General features: G+C 40.4%; 1 protein-coding gene across 1 annotated transcript in view; it reads right to left on the minus strand.

Moving 5' to 3' along the window:
- Positions 1-19,091, minus strand: part of LOC140495993 (transmembrane protein 164) — a 128,657-nt gene that overhangs the window by 62,373 nt on the left and 47,193 nt on the right. The window contains exon 3 of the mRNA XM_072595389.1: positions 3,743-3,809. Coding sequence (XP_072451490.1) covers positions 3,743-3,809 — 67 coding nt within the window. The remainder of the gene's footprint in view (positions 1-3,742; positions 3,810-19,091) is intronic.

The raw sequence follows: 19,091 nt of genomic DNA on the forward strand, positions 1-19,091 counted from the left end.
AATCACATGACTTGAGCCATCCATCCTCATTCTTTTACTTATAAATACACAAGTATTTAAATGTGTCTCATCACCTCATCTGCTTATCATGGAGTGGGAGATATTCTTCCCCAGTAAAGCCATCACAGTAATACTGATGATGATCAGAATGTTGCATAACCGATCCTGCACATCTTCTAAAGTTATTGAGGGAGATTATTAAAATGGCTGCAAGCTCTGTCAGAATCAAACAATGTAGAAAGAAGCCATTCAGTTCATCAGGTCTGCATTGGCCCTCTAAGCATTTTGACTTGGTGTCAAACTCCTGCCATTACCCTGTAGCTCTCACATCATTTCTATTAAAAGAATCATCTAATCCTCTCTTGAACGCCTCACTTAAAAGCTTTGTCCACCACAATTTTAGGCATAGTGTTCCAAATTCTGACCACTTGATGTCTGAAACAGTCTTTTGTAAAGCTTTGTTGATGATCCTTTTATGAGCGGAAACAGTTTCCCCCTATCTACTCTGTCCAGACCCCTCTTGATTTTGAGAACTTCTGTTAGGTCTCCCCTTAGCCTTCTCCTCACCTAAGAAACAAGTTTAAACTTGTCCAATTCAGTCTCATAACTGAAATGCCTCATCTCCGGAACCATCCACATAAACTTCCTCAGCACGCTGTCCAATGTGTTGGCATCCTTCCTGAAGTGTAATGCCTAGAACTACACAATACACTAGCTGAGGTCTAACTAACATTCTACATAGTTTCAGAACAATCTCCCTGCTCTTGTCTCTCTCTCTCTCTCTCTCTCTCTCTCTCTCTCTCTGTGCATTCAAATACACAGTCATGATCTATTCCCATGTTATACATGAACCATACTTTAAAGCCCCCAATATGAATGCTCTGACTGATGAAAGCAAATGCCTTCTTCACCATTCTGTCTATCTCTGACACTACTATGTACCTGCGCTTCCTCAACACTCCCCAGAGACCTACCATTAACTATGTAAGTCCTGCCCTGGTTTGTCTTACCAAAATACCACACCTCACATTTATCCAAATTAAATGCCATCTGCCATTCCTCAGCCCACTGGCCCAGTTGATCAACAGACTATTGTATTCTTAGATTCAGTTCTTCACTGTCGATGATATACCAATTTTGGTGCCATCTACAAACTCATTTTGTGCTGTATGAATCTATATGATAGACATGAAGCTTTGAAAATTCTTGAGTTTTTAGATCCTGAGGGTATCATTTTTGTGTGTATTCAAGAACGAGACCTATGCTGCCAGATTTCTGCATTGTGATGAATGACTGACAGAACCACTAAGCAAGCATTTCCTGTCATATCTATCTAATTTGGTCTTCAACTGTCTCCAGCCAATCTCCACATAATATGGGGTAGTTAGAACAATCACATTATCATCCTCAGCTTCATCTTTCTTTTAACATTGTATGGCATTTTGAAAATGCTTAAAAGGCTTGACAACAATTCAAAAAGGACACAAAGGCCACCTCCCATTCTTCTAAACCCAAATGAGTACAAGCCCATCTACTCAACATCTCCTCATAGGACATTCCCTCCATACCCTGGATCAACCTTTCTTCATTTCTGCTTCATCCTCCCAATGAATGACATTCTGCAGTTCCCTCAAGCCCACCAGTGTCACACAATCTTTTCCTTTAGTTCCCAAAGCTGTGAATCTGAACTAACTAACTAACAGGAGTTGCAGTTTTGAAGCACTGGGGTGAGGTAACCTCCAATTTTCCCACTTGCTAACAAAGGGCATACGCCTCACTTTCCCACGCACACTGCCCCAAACAGAGTGACTGACAAACGCAGCCCAGCACAATAACCCCAACCAGCAGAGAAATTGAGGATGTAGGCAATCAAGAAATGATTCCTCTATGGATTTTAATGTGTTGTCTTTGTAAATTATTAATTTAAATTTAACTTTTAAGAAAGTATTTGCTACTACCTTACTTGAAGCAGCCAATACACGCTCCCCATTGGCCATGCTGAAATAGTCACTTGCTACATGGACGGTGTTGCCAACAGGAAATAAAATGTCATTGTGTTCTGTAATGATGCCAGAGGGGACACACAGAAACATGGGGAAAAAAACATCCCAAATTTCTCTTTTGCCACTTTTTAAAAAAATATTTTTAGAAAGGTCAGATAATCCAAGGTGTAATGAAAGAAAACCACACAGAGCTTTATACCATTCTTGGCAAGACAATTTCAGTTCTTGATTCTCAAACAGCATGTGAACTGCAGCATTTCAACAGAAGAATCCTTTCAACGGACAATCAAAAGCCACCATAATGAGTTTTCTAATTCTATTATTTGCCAAGTGCCACAAGCTTTCATTGTGAACATGATGAAATCATTGCCACTGAACAAAGAAACAGATACAACCAGGGACTTCAATTAGCAAATCACTGCTTTCGACTCCATTCAGTTGCAAATGGCCAATCTTGAAAACACTTGTAATTCAAAGAGACTGTTTTTGGTGTTGGTTGCAACTTGGTGGGCGGCATGGTGGCACAGTGGTTAGCACTGCTGCCTCACAGCGCCTGAGACCCGGGTTCAATTCCCGCCTCAGGCGACTGACTGTGTGGAGTTTGCACATTCTCCCAGTGTCTGTGTGGGTTTCCTCCGGGTACTCCGGTTTCCTCCCACAGTCCAAAGATGTGCAGGTCAGGTGAATTGGCCATGCTAAATTGCCCGTAGGTGTTAGGCAAAGGGTAAATGTAGGGGCATGGGTGGGTTGCGCTTCGGCGGGTCAGTGTGGACTTGTTGGGCCGAAGGGCCTGTTTCCACGCTGTAATGTAATCTAATCTAATGTAATCTAATCTTGTTGAGCTTAATGTTAGAATGGTAACAATATCCAAACAACCAGTTAAATTATTTATCAAGCATAAACATAACTAAAGCACATTCTTACTGCAACATTCCCATTTAAACAAGACTTATCAAACCAATACACACTTAATAGAGAGATTTGGTATTTATATAGATTTTGTAAGCTTTGTTCATTGGATCACAGTTGCATCCCTGAATTTAGAAGTAAACTCATGCCCCATCCCCAAGCCATAATAACTTTCAGCCCGTTACTGGTTTGAATTGTTTAAATGAACACTAAATTATGGCATATATGGAAGAAGAGCAGGGAATTCCTGAAGTCATATCAAAAATTCCCATTTCAATCAAGATTCATGATAAAACATGAATTAGACATGCAATTCATCAAATAGCTTTAACTGGACACTGCTACTGAAGAATAATTCAGTGAGTCAACAGCCTATCACTACCATTACAAGAGTTATCACTATTTAAAGTGATTGGGACACTTCATGATGAATTGCCATATTGAATATAAGCATCACTGCTTAAGCATAAATCTCAATTATATAGGACTTAGCTTCAACAGGAGTGATAGTGTGATTATCAATGCACTTTCAAGGACTAGGTACTTGATAAACACCACTAGCAAGTAAGAGTTTCATTATAGGCTTAAAAAAAATAGGTATGCCAAGGTTCAAGTATACTGGCAGCTTTCACAAAGAATGAATGTCAAGTTTAGTTTGGAAGAAAAATAAACACTACACTGGTGTGAATTCATAGTTCAAGTAAGGTAAGTTCCTAACAAAACAAAAAACAAAAAAAAACACAAAATTGTAAATTTTAACAAAGGAGGGGGATCAGGATCAAAAGATTAAGCACATTGTGAAGACAACAGATATAAAATGGAATACTCACCAGCCTGGTATTAACTACAGGAAATAGCAATGCCAATAACGCTCCATTCAACATGTGCATCTGCAGCCTGCCAAGACAGTTCAACAGAATAGTTATTTTCTTTTATCAAATAACAAAACCTGGTTACAGTAATTATTCAAATAAATCAGAACAGTGTGAATAGGTTTGATACTACTACATTCTGAATTTGTGAAGAACAAAGTTTACTACAGTGATATTTAATCGCCTTCAGTACTGAAGTTGCTGTCCATGCACCATTAGTCTTGGCTTGATGCCTGCAACCCACCTCTTTCATGTAAGAATTCTTTTGCTTCTAAAAAGGGTTTGAATTCATGATCAAAAAGAACATTGTGAGTTCAGTAGTTACTCAGATTTGCACAAAACCTCACCAAAATCAAAGGAGTTTAAAAAGGTCTTGCCATCATCAAGACCTTCTCAGTAATCTTTCTTTATTTTGCAAAGGGGTTGGCTGCTGTTTTAAAAAAATTCTGCTATTTATTCCTGCCAACGTACAGAAGGGGAGAAAAGAATTAGACCAGATTGTGCCTGTCTTTGGGTGAAAACATGACTTCTCAAGAGCAACCAGGGATGGGCAATAACAAGTGCTGATCAGCCACTGATGCCAACATCCCACAAGTGAATAAAATGACAAGCATGAGGGATTGTGACCCAATATATCCTGAGAGTTGCAATGAAACTTACTTGCTACCATTCAAGTAAGTCTGTTTAAAGGGCATTTTGGTGCCTCAAATATGGAAATTAGGGTCAAATGCCTTATAAAAACTCAGATTGAAATTCGGCAATTGGTTGGGGATTGGCCCCAGCCTTTATTAGGTTCCTCCTAAAAATCTACACATTTGACCAGATTCTTTTGACAACAGGTAAGTGGAGAGCTAGAGCTGCCAATCAAAGAACATTTTCACTGGGGATCAACTGTTTCAACAGATGTCTGGACTCTCCATCAAGAATGCAAAAGCAGTCTTTATAGAAAGCCCATGAATCCAGGAGACTAACGAAACACCCAAGCTCCGAAGAAAACATTACTTATTGACATACCTGGTTCTCTTATTTCTGTTGTGAACTACACAATGTGTGTTTATACACTCGAGGTTAGGAGGTTTCAAGAGTTTGCAGTTTTTTTCTATTGATATTTTAAAAAGGGACCCAGATGATTAACTACTTTCAATAAAATTGTTGAAGGTCACTTCTAAATAGTGGAGATGGATGGATGTATGGATGATTATTTTTAAAGCTTTTTTTTTAATTCCACATCCTGTCACTCAGGTTAATTTGTTTTATGCAGGGTGAGAGTTAAGGAGCATTACAACATAAGGAGTATGAGGGTCTCAAGGGGACAGAAGGACGGGTCTAGCTTAGTAACAGAGGGCATAAAAGGGTCATGGGTGTAGATAGATATCCATAGTCTGATATAGAGGGCATGGCTAGGCAATGGGCATGAGGTGATTTTCATAAATCATGGCAAATTTGTGGTGTTAAAGGCTAGAATACTTTGGATTATTCACTATAATGATGAGGTCCCACAGCACTAAGGTGGACATTTTAAGAAGGCCCCCTCTGTATCCATCAGCTGCTGGGGCTGCCTTAAACTTCCTACCCAAACTGATGCCCTGACTGCAGCATGGAGTCACACTTCCCAGTGGGTTAAAAGAAACTTGTCTTTGTGGGCACTTTCTCCTGAGGCAGATGGGATTTCCCAATCTCTGATACCAACCTCTGGAAATTCAGGCCCTCATCCTGCTGTTATTGAAAAGACATGAAATTGTTGCACGAGTATAGTAGGTGCAAACTGTACTCATTGTTGAAAAATAGAGCAATGCAGAGTGACACAATGAACTTGTTCCAGGGCCACGTTTACTAATTTTAACCAGGCTGGATCCTTCCAAAAATGTGCACGTTAATTATAAATCCTTAACTTCAAAATACTAAAAATTAATTATTACAGGAGTTGAATGTTTTTTAATTTATTCATTTATGGGTGTTGCTGGCTGGCCAGCCTTTATTACCCATCCCTAGTTGCCATTGAGTGGGAGATAAAAGCTGCATTATATATTGTAATAATTTAGGATTTGTAATTTAAAATAGTCAGGTAGATTTCAGTTGGTTGCGAGAGGGTAATTTCGTTTCGAAAATAAAGGTCAGAAAATCGTTTAGATTAGTGACCTAAATACAAAATTTCCAAGAAAGGCATGTGACCCCACTGCTTGGCTGGATACCAGTGGCATGAGTGGATGGAATGTTTACAGTGTCAAATTTGCAACAGGCCAGAGGACATGAGTCTAGCTTTTGACTTCTATTCTAAAGAATCAGGTGGTTAGTTCAGAAAGGAGAACAATCTTCTCTGAGCAGGTGAAAGAATATTTTCAGTTCAGCTTAGAGAAACCAATCACCCTGGCTGAGGTCATTTTAAGTTGTGGAGAGATCAGAGATAGGTCTTCAAGTTGTAAGAACCAGATAATTCAGGTTATCCAAGTTGTGAAAAAGAAATCATGCCAGCAATCTTAGAAAGGAAAAAACACAACCTCTACAGTCTAAAGGAAAGGAACTCGGAGTCGTCAATTAATTTTTAAAAATTAAAAGGGTGGAGTTAGGAGTGATATCTCTCTGGAACACAGTATCTGTAATAGGATTATGTTGAATACAAGTTGAAACTGTGTTTTTCAGTTTGCGTTAAGCTCAGTCTTATAGAAAAGGTAAAGTTGCCATAGCCCCAAAGGATCATAGGTCTGCTCTGTCATGGATAAAATTTATTTCATAATAATTTTCTATCGCTGAAGAACATTTGCAGCTGCTTGTGTATACTTCAGCAATGATCAAAAATCAAAACATCAAATCAGGTTTAATGTGTCCAGTATCACCATCAACTGGGATCGTAACAAGATCATTGCTTCAAGCTATAATTGCTGGACATAAAAGTAAAAAACTTTTCTTGAGAAATATTTTCCTCCCTTATTTTTGCCTCTCAATCTTAACTTTCTACTTCTGTACTTGACTTAGCATTAAATACACTCATCCTAATTTACATTTCCTTCTCATTTCTAGAGTTCAGAGTTTCAAAATCCCTCAATTTGATTAAGGAAACATATAGATGCTTGCCCTGTCCACTCAGGTCCCACTTGCCTGGTTTCATTCACAGACAAGCTTGCACTTTCGACAACTTTCTATCATTGAAAGTAAACATGCAACAGTAAGATCAAGATGAGATGGTTACATCGCCTGCAGCTGTAAATTACAGCCCAATAGGCCTTTGCACCAACTTCCATGTGCTCTTTGTTTGCTTTCCTTAAGAAATTACTGCAGCCCATATATGTCAGTATTTCACATCGGCTTGAGTCTTGGATCTGCTCAGCAGCACCAGAGCAGTCGCTGCAAAATTATTGTAAAACACTTTAAATAACCAGCATTAAAAGTGAAACGCCAAGTCAAACACTGTAGGGACACTTAAACTTCATAAGAGTGCATACTCACTGATCCATAGCAATAATCATAATTTTTATGCGTTTGCTAAAAGAGTATGAAAATACTCCTAGGCATAATAAGACTGGCTGTGGGAATTGCTTTTTTTTGTTCCACACTGGTTTACTATTTAGAGTCACTTTGTTGTCAATACATGAGCAAAGTGTTGCTCATTGAAGGTCACATTTGACTTAATGAGAGTCGACATTAAAATTAATCTTGTTTTCACACAAATCTGATCCATATAACCATTCCACATAACTTCACATAGCTCAGCTAATAATAGTCCATGAAAGTCTGCGATCTGATCATGGATTTTTTTTTAAAAGGCAATGGTAACATAAGTCTTATTAGGCAACAGTGGTCAATTATCCAGGTCATCTATGGTTTTTACTGTTCATCAGAGTCAGTGAGAGGGAAGACAGAAGGATGCTTCTGATAAGCAGTTGACACCAAAATTGGAGGTGTAGTGGACAGAGAAGGTTACCTCAGAATACAACAGGATCTTGATCAGATGGGCCAATATGCCAAAGAGTGACAGATGGAGGTCTAATTTAGATAAATGTGCAATGCTGCATTTTGAAAAAGCAAATCAGGACAGGACTTATACACTTAATGGTAAGGTCCTGGGGAGTGTTGCTGAACAAAGAGACCTTGGGGTGTAGATTCATAGTTCCTTGAAAGTAGAGTTTCATGTAGACAGGATAGTAAAGGCTGCAGTTGGTAGGCTTGTCTTTATTGGTCAGTGCATTGAGTACAGGAGTTAGGAGGTCATGTTGCAATTCAACAGGACATTGGTTAGGCCACTTTTCGAATATGCATGCAGTTCTGGTCTCTCTCCTCTAGGAAGGATGTTGTAAAGCCTGAAATGGTTCAGAAAAAAATCTATTAGGATGTTACTAGGGTTGGAGGGTTTGAGCTATCAGGAAAGGCTGAATAGGCTGATGTTGTTTTCCCTGGAGTGTCTGAAGCTGAGGGGTGATCATGAGGGGCATGGATAGGGTAAATAGGCAATGTATTTTCTCTATGATAGGGGAGTCCAAAACTAGAGCGTGTAGGTTTAAGGTGAGGGGAAAGGTTTACAAGGAACCTAAGGGGCAATCTTTTCATGAAGAAGGTAATGCGTGTATGAAATGAGCTGCCAGAGTAGTGTTGGAGGCTGTAAAATTACAACATTTAAAAAGGCATCTGGATGGGGATATGAAAAGGAAGGTTTTAGAGGGATAGGAGTCAAATGCTGGCAAATGAGACTAGATCTATTTAGGATATCTGGTCAGCATAATGAGTTGGGCCAAAGCGACTGCTTCTGAGCTGTATATCTCCATGACTCAGTGGCCCTTCCTAACCTTAAGATTCATTTGGGCATGCTGAACACAAATAAGACACAAACACGCAGCCAAACACAGAGCAGGCAGGTACCAGTACAGCCCAGAATCAACAATGCAAATTGACAGTACATCATGCAGCATATCAAGCACAAGTCAAGGACTTCATGGTACAAATAAAGCGTGACTTGGTGATGGGATACCAGCCTCTCTGGAGTTATTTCAATAGCAACTTCCATTTTCCACCAACAGCCATGATGAACACAGAAATTGCTGGAAAAACTCAGCAGGCCAGGCAGCTTCTGTGAAAAGAAATCAGAGTTATCATTTTGGGTCCAGTGACCCTAAGAACTGAGTTTCTGATATGCAGCATCTGCAGTTCTTTTGGTTTTTATTTAGCCACAATAAAACATGGTCTAAATAAGTGTGCAAATTTATTAACAATTTTGTCAGTTATAGTTTTCAAGAAGATGTAGAAGTATACCCTATTCAATTTTTTCAAAAATTGATTCCTGGGATGTAGGTATTGCTTGCTACGCCAGCATTTTTCACCCCTAATTATCATTGAAGTTGATGGTGATGAGTTTTCTTGAACTGTGCTAGTCAATAGGATGTGGGGGACTGCTGTTATGAAAGGACTTTGACCCACAACAAGGAAATATCAAGGTGGTAGTTCCAAGCCAGGAAGGTCCTGATGACTTGATGGGGATCACGCAGGTGGTGGTGTTTATTGCATTTCTGAACTTGTAGAAGTCACAGGTTTGGACATTCTGTGAGATGAGGTTTGCTGCGTTACTGCAATTTATCGTGTAGTCTGCCACTGTGCTTTGATGATGAAGGGAGTGAATACTGAGAGTGGTGGATGGAATGCAAAATGAAGCAGGATGCTTTGTCCTGGATGGTGTCAAGTTTCTTCAGTGTTACTGAAGCTGCACCCATCTAGGCAAAGGAAAGTATTGCAATACACTCCTAACTTGTGCCTTATAGATGGTGTTTTGGGAAGTTGGGAGGAGAGTATTCACCATAGAATTCCAAACCTCAGACTTACTTTTGTAACCAATGTATGTGGCTGGTCCAGTTCATTCTGGTCACTAGTAACCTCCAGGATATTTATAGTGTTGGGGAACTGAGGGATAATAAAGCTATTGAACATTAAGGAGAGATCATTAGCTGTTAGGGATTAGATTGGATTAGATTAGATTCCCTACAGTGTGGAAACAGGTCCTTTGGCCCAACAGGTCCACACCGACCCGCCAAAGAGTAACCCACCCAAACCCATTTCCCTCTGACTAATGTACCTAACACGATGGACAATTTAGCATGGCCAATTCACCTGACCTGCACATCTTTGGATTGTGGGAGGAAACCACAGCACCCAGAGGAAACCCACACAGACATGGGGAGAACGTGCAAACTCCACACAGACAGTCACCCGAGGCTGGAATCGAACCTAGGTCCCTGGTGTTGAGGGGCAGCAGTGCTAACCACTGAGCCACCATGCCGGGGATCATAGACTGGTCATGTGTGTGTGAGATAAGTTAGTTGTTACTTATCAGCCTAGCTTTGCATGTTGTCCAGGTCCAACAACGTATGAACATCGATCTCTCCAATATCTGAGCATTTGCAAATAATGCTGAACATCAGTGAATATCTTCACCTCGAATCTTAGCAGCTCAGTCAGTAGTGCTGCTATAAGAGTCCTAAAGAACATAGCTGCTGGAATGATCTGCTACAAGCAGGCAGGAAATCTTGCAACATCCATAGCCTTTGTAGTATCTGCCGACATCAACTGCTTCTTGATAACACACAGAGCAAATCAAATTGGCTGAACACTGGCATCTCTAATGCTGGGGACCTCAGGACGATACCAAGATGGATCATCCACTTAATATTAGCTGAAGTTGGATGCAAAGACTTTAGCCTTTTGCAGCCATGAAATGGAACTGCCATCATTCAGCATTTGCGGAACCTCCGCCTCCAATGAGTTCTTTAAATTATCCAGTTGTGAATCGTGGTGGACATGGCTAGCCTGCCTGGCTAAGATCTGATCCATTGGCTGTTGGACCACTTAGCCATACTATTACATGCAGCTTCCACTGTTTGCAATGCAAGCTGACTAGCTTTGCAGGATTGACGCTTCCCAGCATGGCATCCCCTCCTACACTCTTCATTGAGCCAGGACTGATCTCCTAGATTAATGGTTTACCAGGTCATAAGGTTTGCAGGTTGTGGCAGAATACAATTCTGCTGCTGCTAATGGTCCAGTGTCTCATGGATGCCCAGTTGGAGTTGCTAGATCTGTTCCAACTAACTCAGTGAGTATGCCACACAGTAATGAAGGATAACCTCAATTTAAAGCTGAGACTTTTGTTTCACAAGTACTGGATAGTATCTACTTCTACTGATATCGTTATGACAGATACATCCGTGACAGGTAGACTGGCTAGAACATGATCAAACGTTTCTTTCTTATTCGTTCCCTCACTGCTTGTAATAGACCATTCCAGCAGCTATGTTCTTGAGGACTCAGCAGCTCAGTCAGTAGTGCTGCTACCAAGCAACTAGTGGAGTGGACAGCAATTCCACCCCACCAACCCCCTTCCACAGTTCATTTTGAGCCCTCACCACCCTCAGTGCTTCCTCCAAGAGGCAGTTAACATGAAACAGCATAGAGTTGTCAATCAAGTGTGGGTAGGTTGGAGTTGGAAGGGAGTTGGTGGCATCCTGACGCCAGGAGACATCATGAATTTAGAGTTAATGTTAAGGATTCCCAGGGCATCTCCCTATTGACTGTATACCACTCTGTCACCAATTCTGGTGAGTCTCTCCTGCAAGTGGAATAGTGATGGTGATGCTGGTGTATATGACACAGTTATACATCTACCTTGTAGACAATATCAGGCTGTTGGACAGCAATTCAAGCTTTGGTACAATGCTTCTTGTTAGCAAAGAGAACTTTAGAGAGTGGGCAAGGGTGGGTTTGCTGTTTTAGTCTCCATTGTCTGTGTTGATGCCAGCTAGCCTATCTAGTTTCATTTCTTTTGACTTTGTAGTGATTTGATGTAACAGAGTATAATTTGCTGTGCCATCTCAGAAAGCAGTTAAAAGTCAATCTTATTGTTGTGGGTCTGGAGTCAGACCAGGTGAGGATGGCAGAACTCTTCCCCTGAAGGACATCAGTAAACCAGATGGCTCTTTCCTGCCAAAATCGACATGGTAAATCACTGGATGAACTTTTAACTCCAGATTTTACCCAAATCAAATATCAACAATCTGCTGTGGTTGGATTCAAACTCATGACTCCAAGAACTTTCTCTCCGCAAATCAGAGAAGGACTAATACACTTAATGGTACAGTCCTGGGGAGTGTTCCAGAATAGAGACTTTGGAGTGTAGGTTCATAGTTCCCTGAAAGTGGAGTTATGGTAGACAGGATAGGGAAAGAAGCGGTCAGAATGCTTGCCTTTGTTGGTCAGTGCATTGAGTACAGGAGTTGGGAGGTCATGTTGCAATTCAATAGGACATTGGTTAGGCCACTTTTCCAATACTGCATGCAGTTCTGGTCTCCCTCCTATAGGAATGATGTTGTGAAACCTTAAAAAGGTTCAGAAAAGATTTACAAGGATGTTACCAGGGTTGGAGGGTTTGAGCTATAGGAAGAGACTGAATAGGCTGGGGCTGTTTTTCCTGGAGTGTCTGAGGCTGAGGGGTGAGCTTTTCCAGCACTTTGTTTTTAGGCAATTATGAAATAGATTGAAATCATGAAATGATACAGAAGGTGGCCATCGAGTTCATCATGCTTTTGCCAGATCTTTGACAGAGCGATCCAATTAGACTCCTTTTTCCATGACTCCTCAAATTCAATTATTTATCTGTTACTGAATCTGCTTCTACTACCTTTTCAGGGCATACACTTCAGAATTAGGATTAGGATTAGCTGGAAATTGGGTTCTCACTCCTTCAAATCCATCTTTCATGGAAATTTTTCAAGCAAAGGTCAAATGCTTATCCAGTCTGAGTTTGAGGTAGACTCAAACTGCATTGGGCAAGTTTAATGAGAAACCACACAGCTGGGAGATCCTTGCATACAGTCCCTCAATTCAAATGAATGGTTTCATCCCAAAACACAATGCTCCTTCTTCCCAGTCATTTTTCTTATTTGTCATAAGTGAACATCATTTCTGCATAGAAACAGTGAATGTGAGCTAAGAAAATGAAACTGTTCACCCTGCAGGAGCAGAAGCTACAAGAACTGGCTTGGAAAACTGCCTCTTTTATAGTTTTGCAACATAAAGGCTTAGGGTCCATTTCGTTCAATAAATATTTATAGCTAGTAACTAAAGTCATTTTCAATCAGCTTAAAAACCACTTCCGTCGTTAGGGCCGACTGCCTGCCCCTCTTCCGCGGTTACGTTAGAGCCCGGGTGTCTCTGGAGAAGGAGCACGCGGTCTCCACCGACACCCTGGAGTTGTTCAGGGAGACGTGGGCGCCGCAGGGAGTGGGATGTATTATTTCCCTCTCCAACTCTATTTTGTTTTAACCCCTGCCCTCCCCTTCACTGTTTGATCACACAGCATTACCCTTTGATGTGAAGGGCACTGCTTGTCACTGGCCACTCGGGTGTTTCCTTTCTTCCTGGTGGTGGAAATTGAATAAAGATTCGTACACCTTGTGTCTCTCACTGTGTCTCACACCTGCACACACACACCATGGGTGCTGCGAAAAAAAATAAGCACTACTGCAGTTAGGCAGTATTGTGGGGGTTAAAAAAAAAAATTAAAATTAAAAAAAATACAAACCAGTTCCACAAATGGTCTGGTAGAAGTCCAGCAATTTAGGAAGGCACGTAATTCCAAGCCAGTTACGCTCGTAAATCACCTTTTACGGTAGCAGAGAGCAGACAGTACAATAAAGAAAAAAAAAGAACTGGCGACACAGAAGCGTTATGGGCATGAAATTGATCTTGGAAATTAGCGCTGACCAGACAAGAGACATTTAGCAGCCTAATTTATGTTCTCCCTGACAAATATCCATTCTCTCAAACTCAATCAATTGAAGCAAAGTATGAATTTGTCTATCATCTGTTATACGTTATTGTCCAGGATAAATTTCACTCTTTCATAGAACCATACAATGCTGAAGGTTCAGGGCTCTTGTAGTACAGTGGGTAGTGTCCCTACCTCTAGGTAGGAAGGTCCACATTTAAATCCTACCTCCCACAGACATGGGTCATATCTGACTATGTTAATTAAAAATATTTACATGGGAGATCACTTAGCTTTTCAAAAGATAAGATGGGCTACTTTCCACTCTCCTGTTCTTTCCCCACAATTTTCTTTCAGTCACACTAATTTTCAGAGAAGTTTCAGACTCTTGAGCATTGACGTAACAGTCTAGACTCAGAATATTTAAATACAAAACATCTGTACTTCTGATAAGCACAGGATAACTCAAGGCTAGTACCAAATGGGGTTTTACTTTTTTTTAAAAACTGGACTTTAAAACAGAAAAAAACAAACACGTTCCCTCAAATGTTTTTTTTAACAGAAAGTTAGGTTCAAGAATTCAAGCGAGTAGCTTCAGGGAGAGTTATCACAGCCTTTTTACAAAGTTATTACCTCTCTGAGAAGGCAGGTAATCCAAAGCATTGAACTGATTGTAAAGTCTCTCTCTGTAGCTCTCTGGAGCTTCATAGACCTGGTTAAAAACAAATGAAAATTGCACAGCCCTGAAGGACAGTAACAAAAGGCGACTGGAGCTAGAACAAACCATCTGTTTAAGAAATGGTATTCCCAAACCTGAATTTAAAAGTTGAAATAACAACCAAAACGTTGTGTTGTGCAAGTGCTGCAGAGACTCAGTGGGCACATTAACTTGCTGTGTTTTCCTACAATACAGCAATGACTACATTTCAAAGAGCACTTAAATAGTCAGAAAGCATTTCAGACCTCCTGAAGTTGTGAAAGGTGATATTTAAACATCAGCCATTCTTCCTATTGCTATTTTTCTCTTCTGCTTCTTGATCTTATGTTTCTGCATTGGTGTTAGGAAGACAATTCAAGATTCCTATCAAGAACAATAAAAGATAGCGCAGTATCTGAAGGTTATGCTTTTTCTGTGATATTGCCACTGTTGTTCAATGGGAGGCAGTGGTATTGTCACAGGACTAGTAACCCACAGGCAGAGTCTAATGCATTGGTGACATGAGTTCAAATTCCTCTATGGCAGGCTGAGTAGTGTGAATTCACAAAAAAAAAAGCCTTATGGTGACCATGCCGACTGTCATAAAAAAATTCCATCTGGTTCTCTATTGTCCTTATTCAATCTGACCTCCTTGTGACTCCTGAGCAGCGTGTTAGATTCTTAACTGCTCTCTGGACAATAAGTAATGATCAATTAGGTCCGGTCAAAAACATCAGCATCCCATGAACGGATAAAACAAAAGTACTTAGCATTTTCTATCCTTACTGAAATAGCAACTACAATCCCAGTTCAAACTGGAAGTGCAGCTCCCACTGTGGGATAGTAGAAAACAGCAAGAACCTGGGGCAGAACTTTGGAAGTCTGCCAGAGATAGGGATTAAGGCAGACATGACCAGAAGTTCTCACTGTCAGCCAGGCATCCTAGTCTGCTGGGATAGTTCCCATTCTGGGATGAGGTGAGGAAAAAAAAAAGAAGAGAGAAAAAAAAGACAGAAAAGAAAATGAAAAAAAAGAAAAAAACTACAAAGGAAAGAAAATGAAAATAAAGAGCAAGAGTGAGATGTGGTCACCCTCACAGCACATATTCACCCACTAGCACACAGAACAGAGTTGACACTGACATATTAACCCCTGTTCTTGTGCATTCTTGATCAATTAAACCATGCCTCTTACACAGAGAGTTATCTTTCCTCCCATCATGTTTGCAGTCTGAGATAACTTGCTCAGAATTTACACCTTTCATCATTTTTTTGGCTGTAGTTCCTTTTTTTAAAAATATTATAATTGAAAGCTCAACATGTCTGCAGGTGATCCACAGTTACAATTGATTATATGACAGGAAAAAAAAGGGAGAACAACACATCCTCTGATTGCTATATACTACTAAAACAGATTTTTTAAAATGTTTGCAACCCTTTTTTTTTAAAATGCAGGACTGTGAATGCTCAGTCCCTTCAAAGTGAAACAACATCGGCACAGCCCACACAGAAACTTTGAGGTTGTGACATGACTATGCAGTTTGGAGGCCATGCTGGTGCAGAGAACTCCCAGCAGCCAAAGTTCCTCAACTGACATCATCAAAAATTGACTCAAGAGAGCTAGTTGCTTGTGATTCACTTGCCTGAGCCCTTTGCAGCATTAAAAATAATTTGCTGTACATTATGAGCCTTGAGACTTATTGAGCATCAGGATTATCTAAGTGCCTATGAAAGCTTCTATTTCTTCATGTTCAATGCAATGAATGAGTGAATATGTTGGGCAACATACTGTCACTGGGACATCTTGAAGCAAGTGAGGAGGGAGAAATTGAGACTTGCCTGTTGTTGGTTAGACAGTCGATCATTCTCCCTCTAATCTAAGGCTCACTAATTGAGCAATAATAGGCGCCAATGCCTCTCATATCAAATTAGGAAGGGAACAAATCCAATGTTACTTACAGTGCAAGATGGATAACACACGTAGATTCTGCTCTTAATGAATACACATGCAGGAAGTTAAAGGTCTATACAGGACAAAGCTTTCATCTCCTGCAGAAATCCCAAAGTCAATCATACATTGCTCCCCTGGGATTTTTTCCTATTTATTCAGCATTTTGTACAGTCCTAGTCATGCAAGAAATTCAATTGATTGGTCCTCACATACATTATAAAAATGGAACCAGTTGTCTGATTTATACAAGTATTCAGGTCATTAATGGTTGTTGTTGTGTTGATCAGACGTTATTGTCAGCAATGACGAGTTGATTTTATTTCATTTAAGTAGTGTTTCAGCTTCAAGCGCCAACTCTGTGCTCATAAAACAAAGTATGCAACAGTATAGTTTCAAAATTTGACACTCTAATCTTTGGCAAGTGAGTAGCTGTAACTACCCAATTCATATCAGCACACAAGACTATGTTTCAATGTTATAGATTTTGCTCCCCATCCAGAGCACGCACACACACAAGAATAGTCCACTCAGCACCTCAGCCTGTATGGCTAATTGGAATCACAAATACAATTAAGCCCTCCACATTCTCCATATTAAAGAACACACAAAGAAGTGCAGATGTAAACCATAATTGCCCATCAGGCCTGCTTCCACCATTTAAACCTATCACAGCTGATCGAAGGCTTCAATTCTACCTTCCAGGGAAGTTTCAATTTAAGGGAGGTTTAAAATAAAAACAAAAAACATATGAGAGAACAGAGGTTTAAGCTAATGAAGACATGAACAATAATAAAAACATGAGCTAAGGGACTGGAAATATCAGCAAGAAGATGCAGCAGAAATTAAATCCAGAATAAGTAACTGTGATTAATAGTCAAAGCTTAAGACTTTTTTTTTCAAATGCATGCAGCATTTGTGACAAGATACAGGAGTTGAAGGTACAAATAGAAATAAATGAATGATACTTGACAGCTATTAGAGAGATACAGCTGAAAGATGACCAGGATTGGGCACTCAATATTGAAAGGGTATTTGACATTCTGGGTAGCATTGTTAATAAAGGTTTCAAATCAGTGCAGTGGTGAGTAATAACATAGGTGCAATAGATTTCAATTTAACAATCAGTTTGGTGGAAAGAGGGGAGCAAGCCATGTAATGGCAATATCATTCAGGGAAGGAAATCTGCCATCCTTACCTGGTCTGGCCTACATGTGATTTCAGACCCAAAGCAAGGTGGTTGACTCTTAACTGCCCACTGGGCAATTAGGAATGGGTACTAAATGCTGGTATAGTTAGTGACATCCAAATCCTATGAATAAATTAAGACAAAGAGTGGTAAGGGAAAGGGAGTCACATGTAGGCCCCCAAACAGTTTCCTCACCGTAAGACAAATCTGAATGGGGTCATGATGGAAGCATGTAGAAAGGGCACTACAATTGTCCTGGGGGAATTAAATCTGTCTGTTGACCAAACAAATCAGATCAGCAAGAGCAATGTGGAATCTGGAAGAACACAGCAAGCCAGACAGCACCAGGAGTTGGAGAAGTCAACCTTTATTCTAAATACCTGAAACATTGACTTGTCCACACTGCCATATGTAGAGAGCATCCAGAATTGTTTATTAGAGCAACACATTACGAGCTACTTGGGAACAGGCTACATCTGGGAATGTGTAATAGGATAGGATTAATAAGAAATATTGTTGTTAAGGATCGTCTAAGGTGGTAATGATAGAGTTTTAAATTCACTTTGAGGAAGAGCAACTTTCAAACCAACGTCCTCAACTTAAAGAAAGGCAATTACAGAAATATGAGAGGATAGAGGAAAAACTTTCAAAAGCAGGAAGGGAAAACAGACTAAGAGGAAGGTCAGTAGATGAGCAGAGGCAGACATTTAAGCAGCTATTTTGTAACATCCAGTAAACATTTATTCTTGTCTAAAAGAAGGACTCAATAAGACAGATAAACCACCCATGGTGAACAACAATGGTCAAGGAGAGTTTCCCTTTCAAGTCTTTCCCCTTCTCTTTTAATGGCCCTTTCAAGTTGCTATCAAAGGCTAGGTATATAAGGCAAATCTGATGTTAGGGTGCTAGAAGGGCACGGTGCCAGCTAGTTAGGGTGTAGGATGTCAAGTAAGTAGGGTACCAGCTGGGGAGAGAAGGTCTACAATACCAGTGGGTAAGATACTTGATGGGCACAGGCTGGGTTCCAGGTAAATAAGGCAGTAGCTTAGGGGAGAGCAGAAGAGTAACAGCTGGATTACGTACCAGCTGTGTATGGTGCCAGCAGGTTGGATATTAGATGGATAAATGTAGAGTGCCAGCTGGGTAGGATGCCAAGTGAGTAGAGGTGGCAGGTGAATGATGCAGTGGATCATTTAAGATAGTTCAGGGTGGGTGGGAGAAGTCATGTCTAGCAGGTGGCAGGGAGGGTGGATCTGGTCCAGCCATGTTGGGGTCATGTTAGGTCTGGGGATATGCAGTTGGGGGTACAAAAGGCAAGTATGAAGTCAGTTAAATAGTGGGAGATGATGTAGTTAATAGTCTAAGTTTTCCTTACACCATCTGTAACTATTTAACTAAATTTCATTGGAACCCTCCAAACTCTCCAATTTAAATAGGGACACAGATCAATTGCCAGGGAATCTTCAATTTCCTGGGCAATTCCTTTCAAGTCTGCTGTGATGGGGATTGTAAAGGTTCCTCATACAAAACTGTTATCTATACTGGGATAATGACTGTCTGGCCATTAGAAAATCCAGGCCAAGATACATTAGTTAGAACATAGAATGGAGAATCTTGCTGAGAGATTTACATAACTCACAGGAACTTTGGGAGGGCAGCTGCCTAAAGCTTCAGCCCTCAATTCCTCAGTGAGTGTTCAAAATGGACCCATACAGAAGCTGACATGGACACC

Source organism: Chiloscyllium punctatum, chromosome 25 (assembly GCF_047496795.1).
Source record: "Chiloscyllium punctatum isolate Juve2018m chromosome 25, sChiPun1.3, whole genome shotgun sequence".
Classification (NCBI taxonomy): domain Eukaryota; kingdom Metazoa; phylum Chordata; class Chondrichthyes; order Orectolobiformes; family Hemiscylliidae; genus Chiloscyllium; species Chiloscyllium punctatum.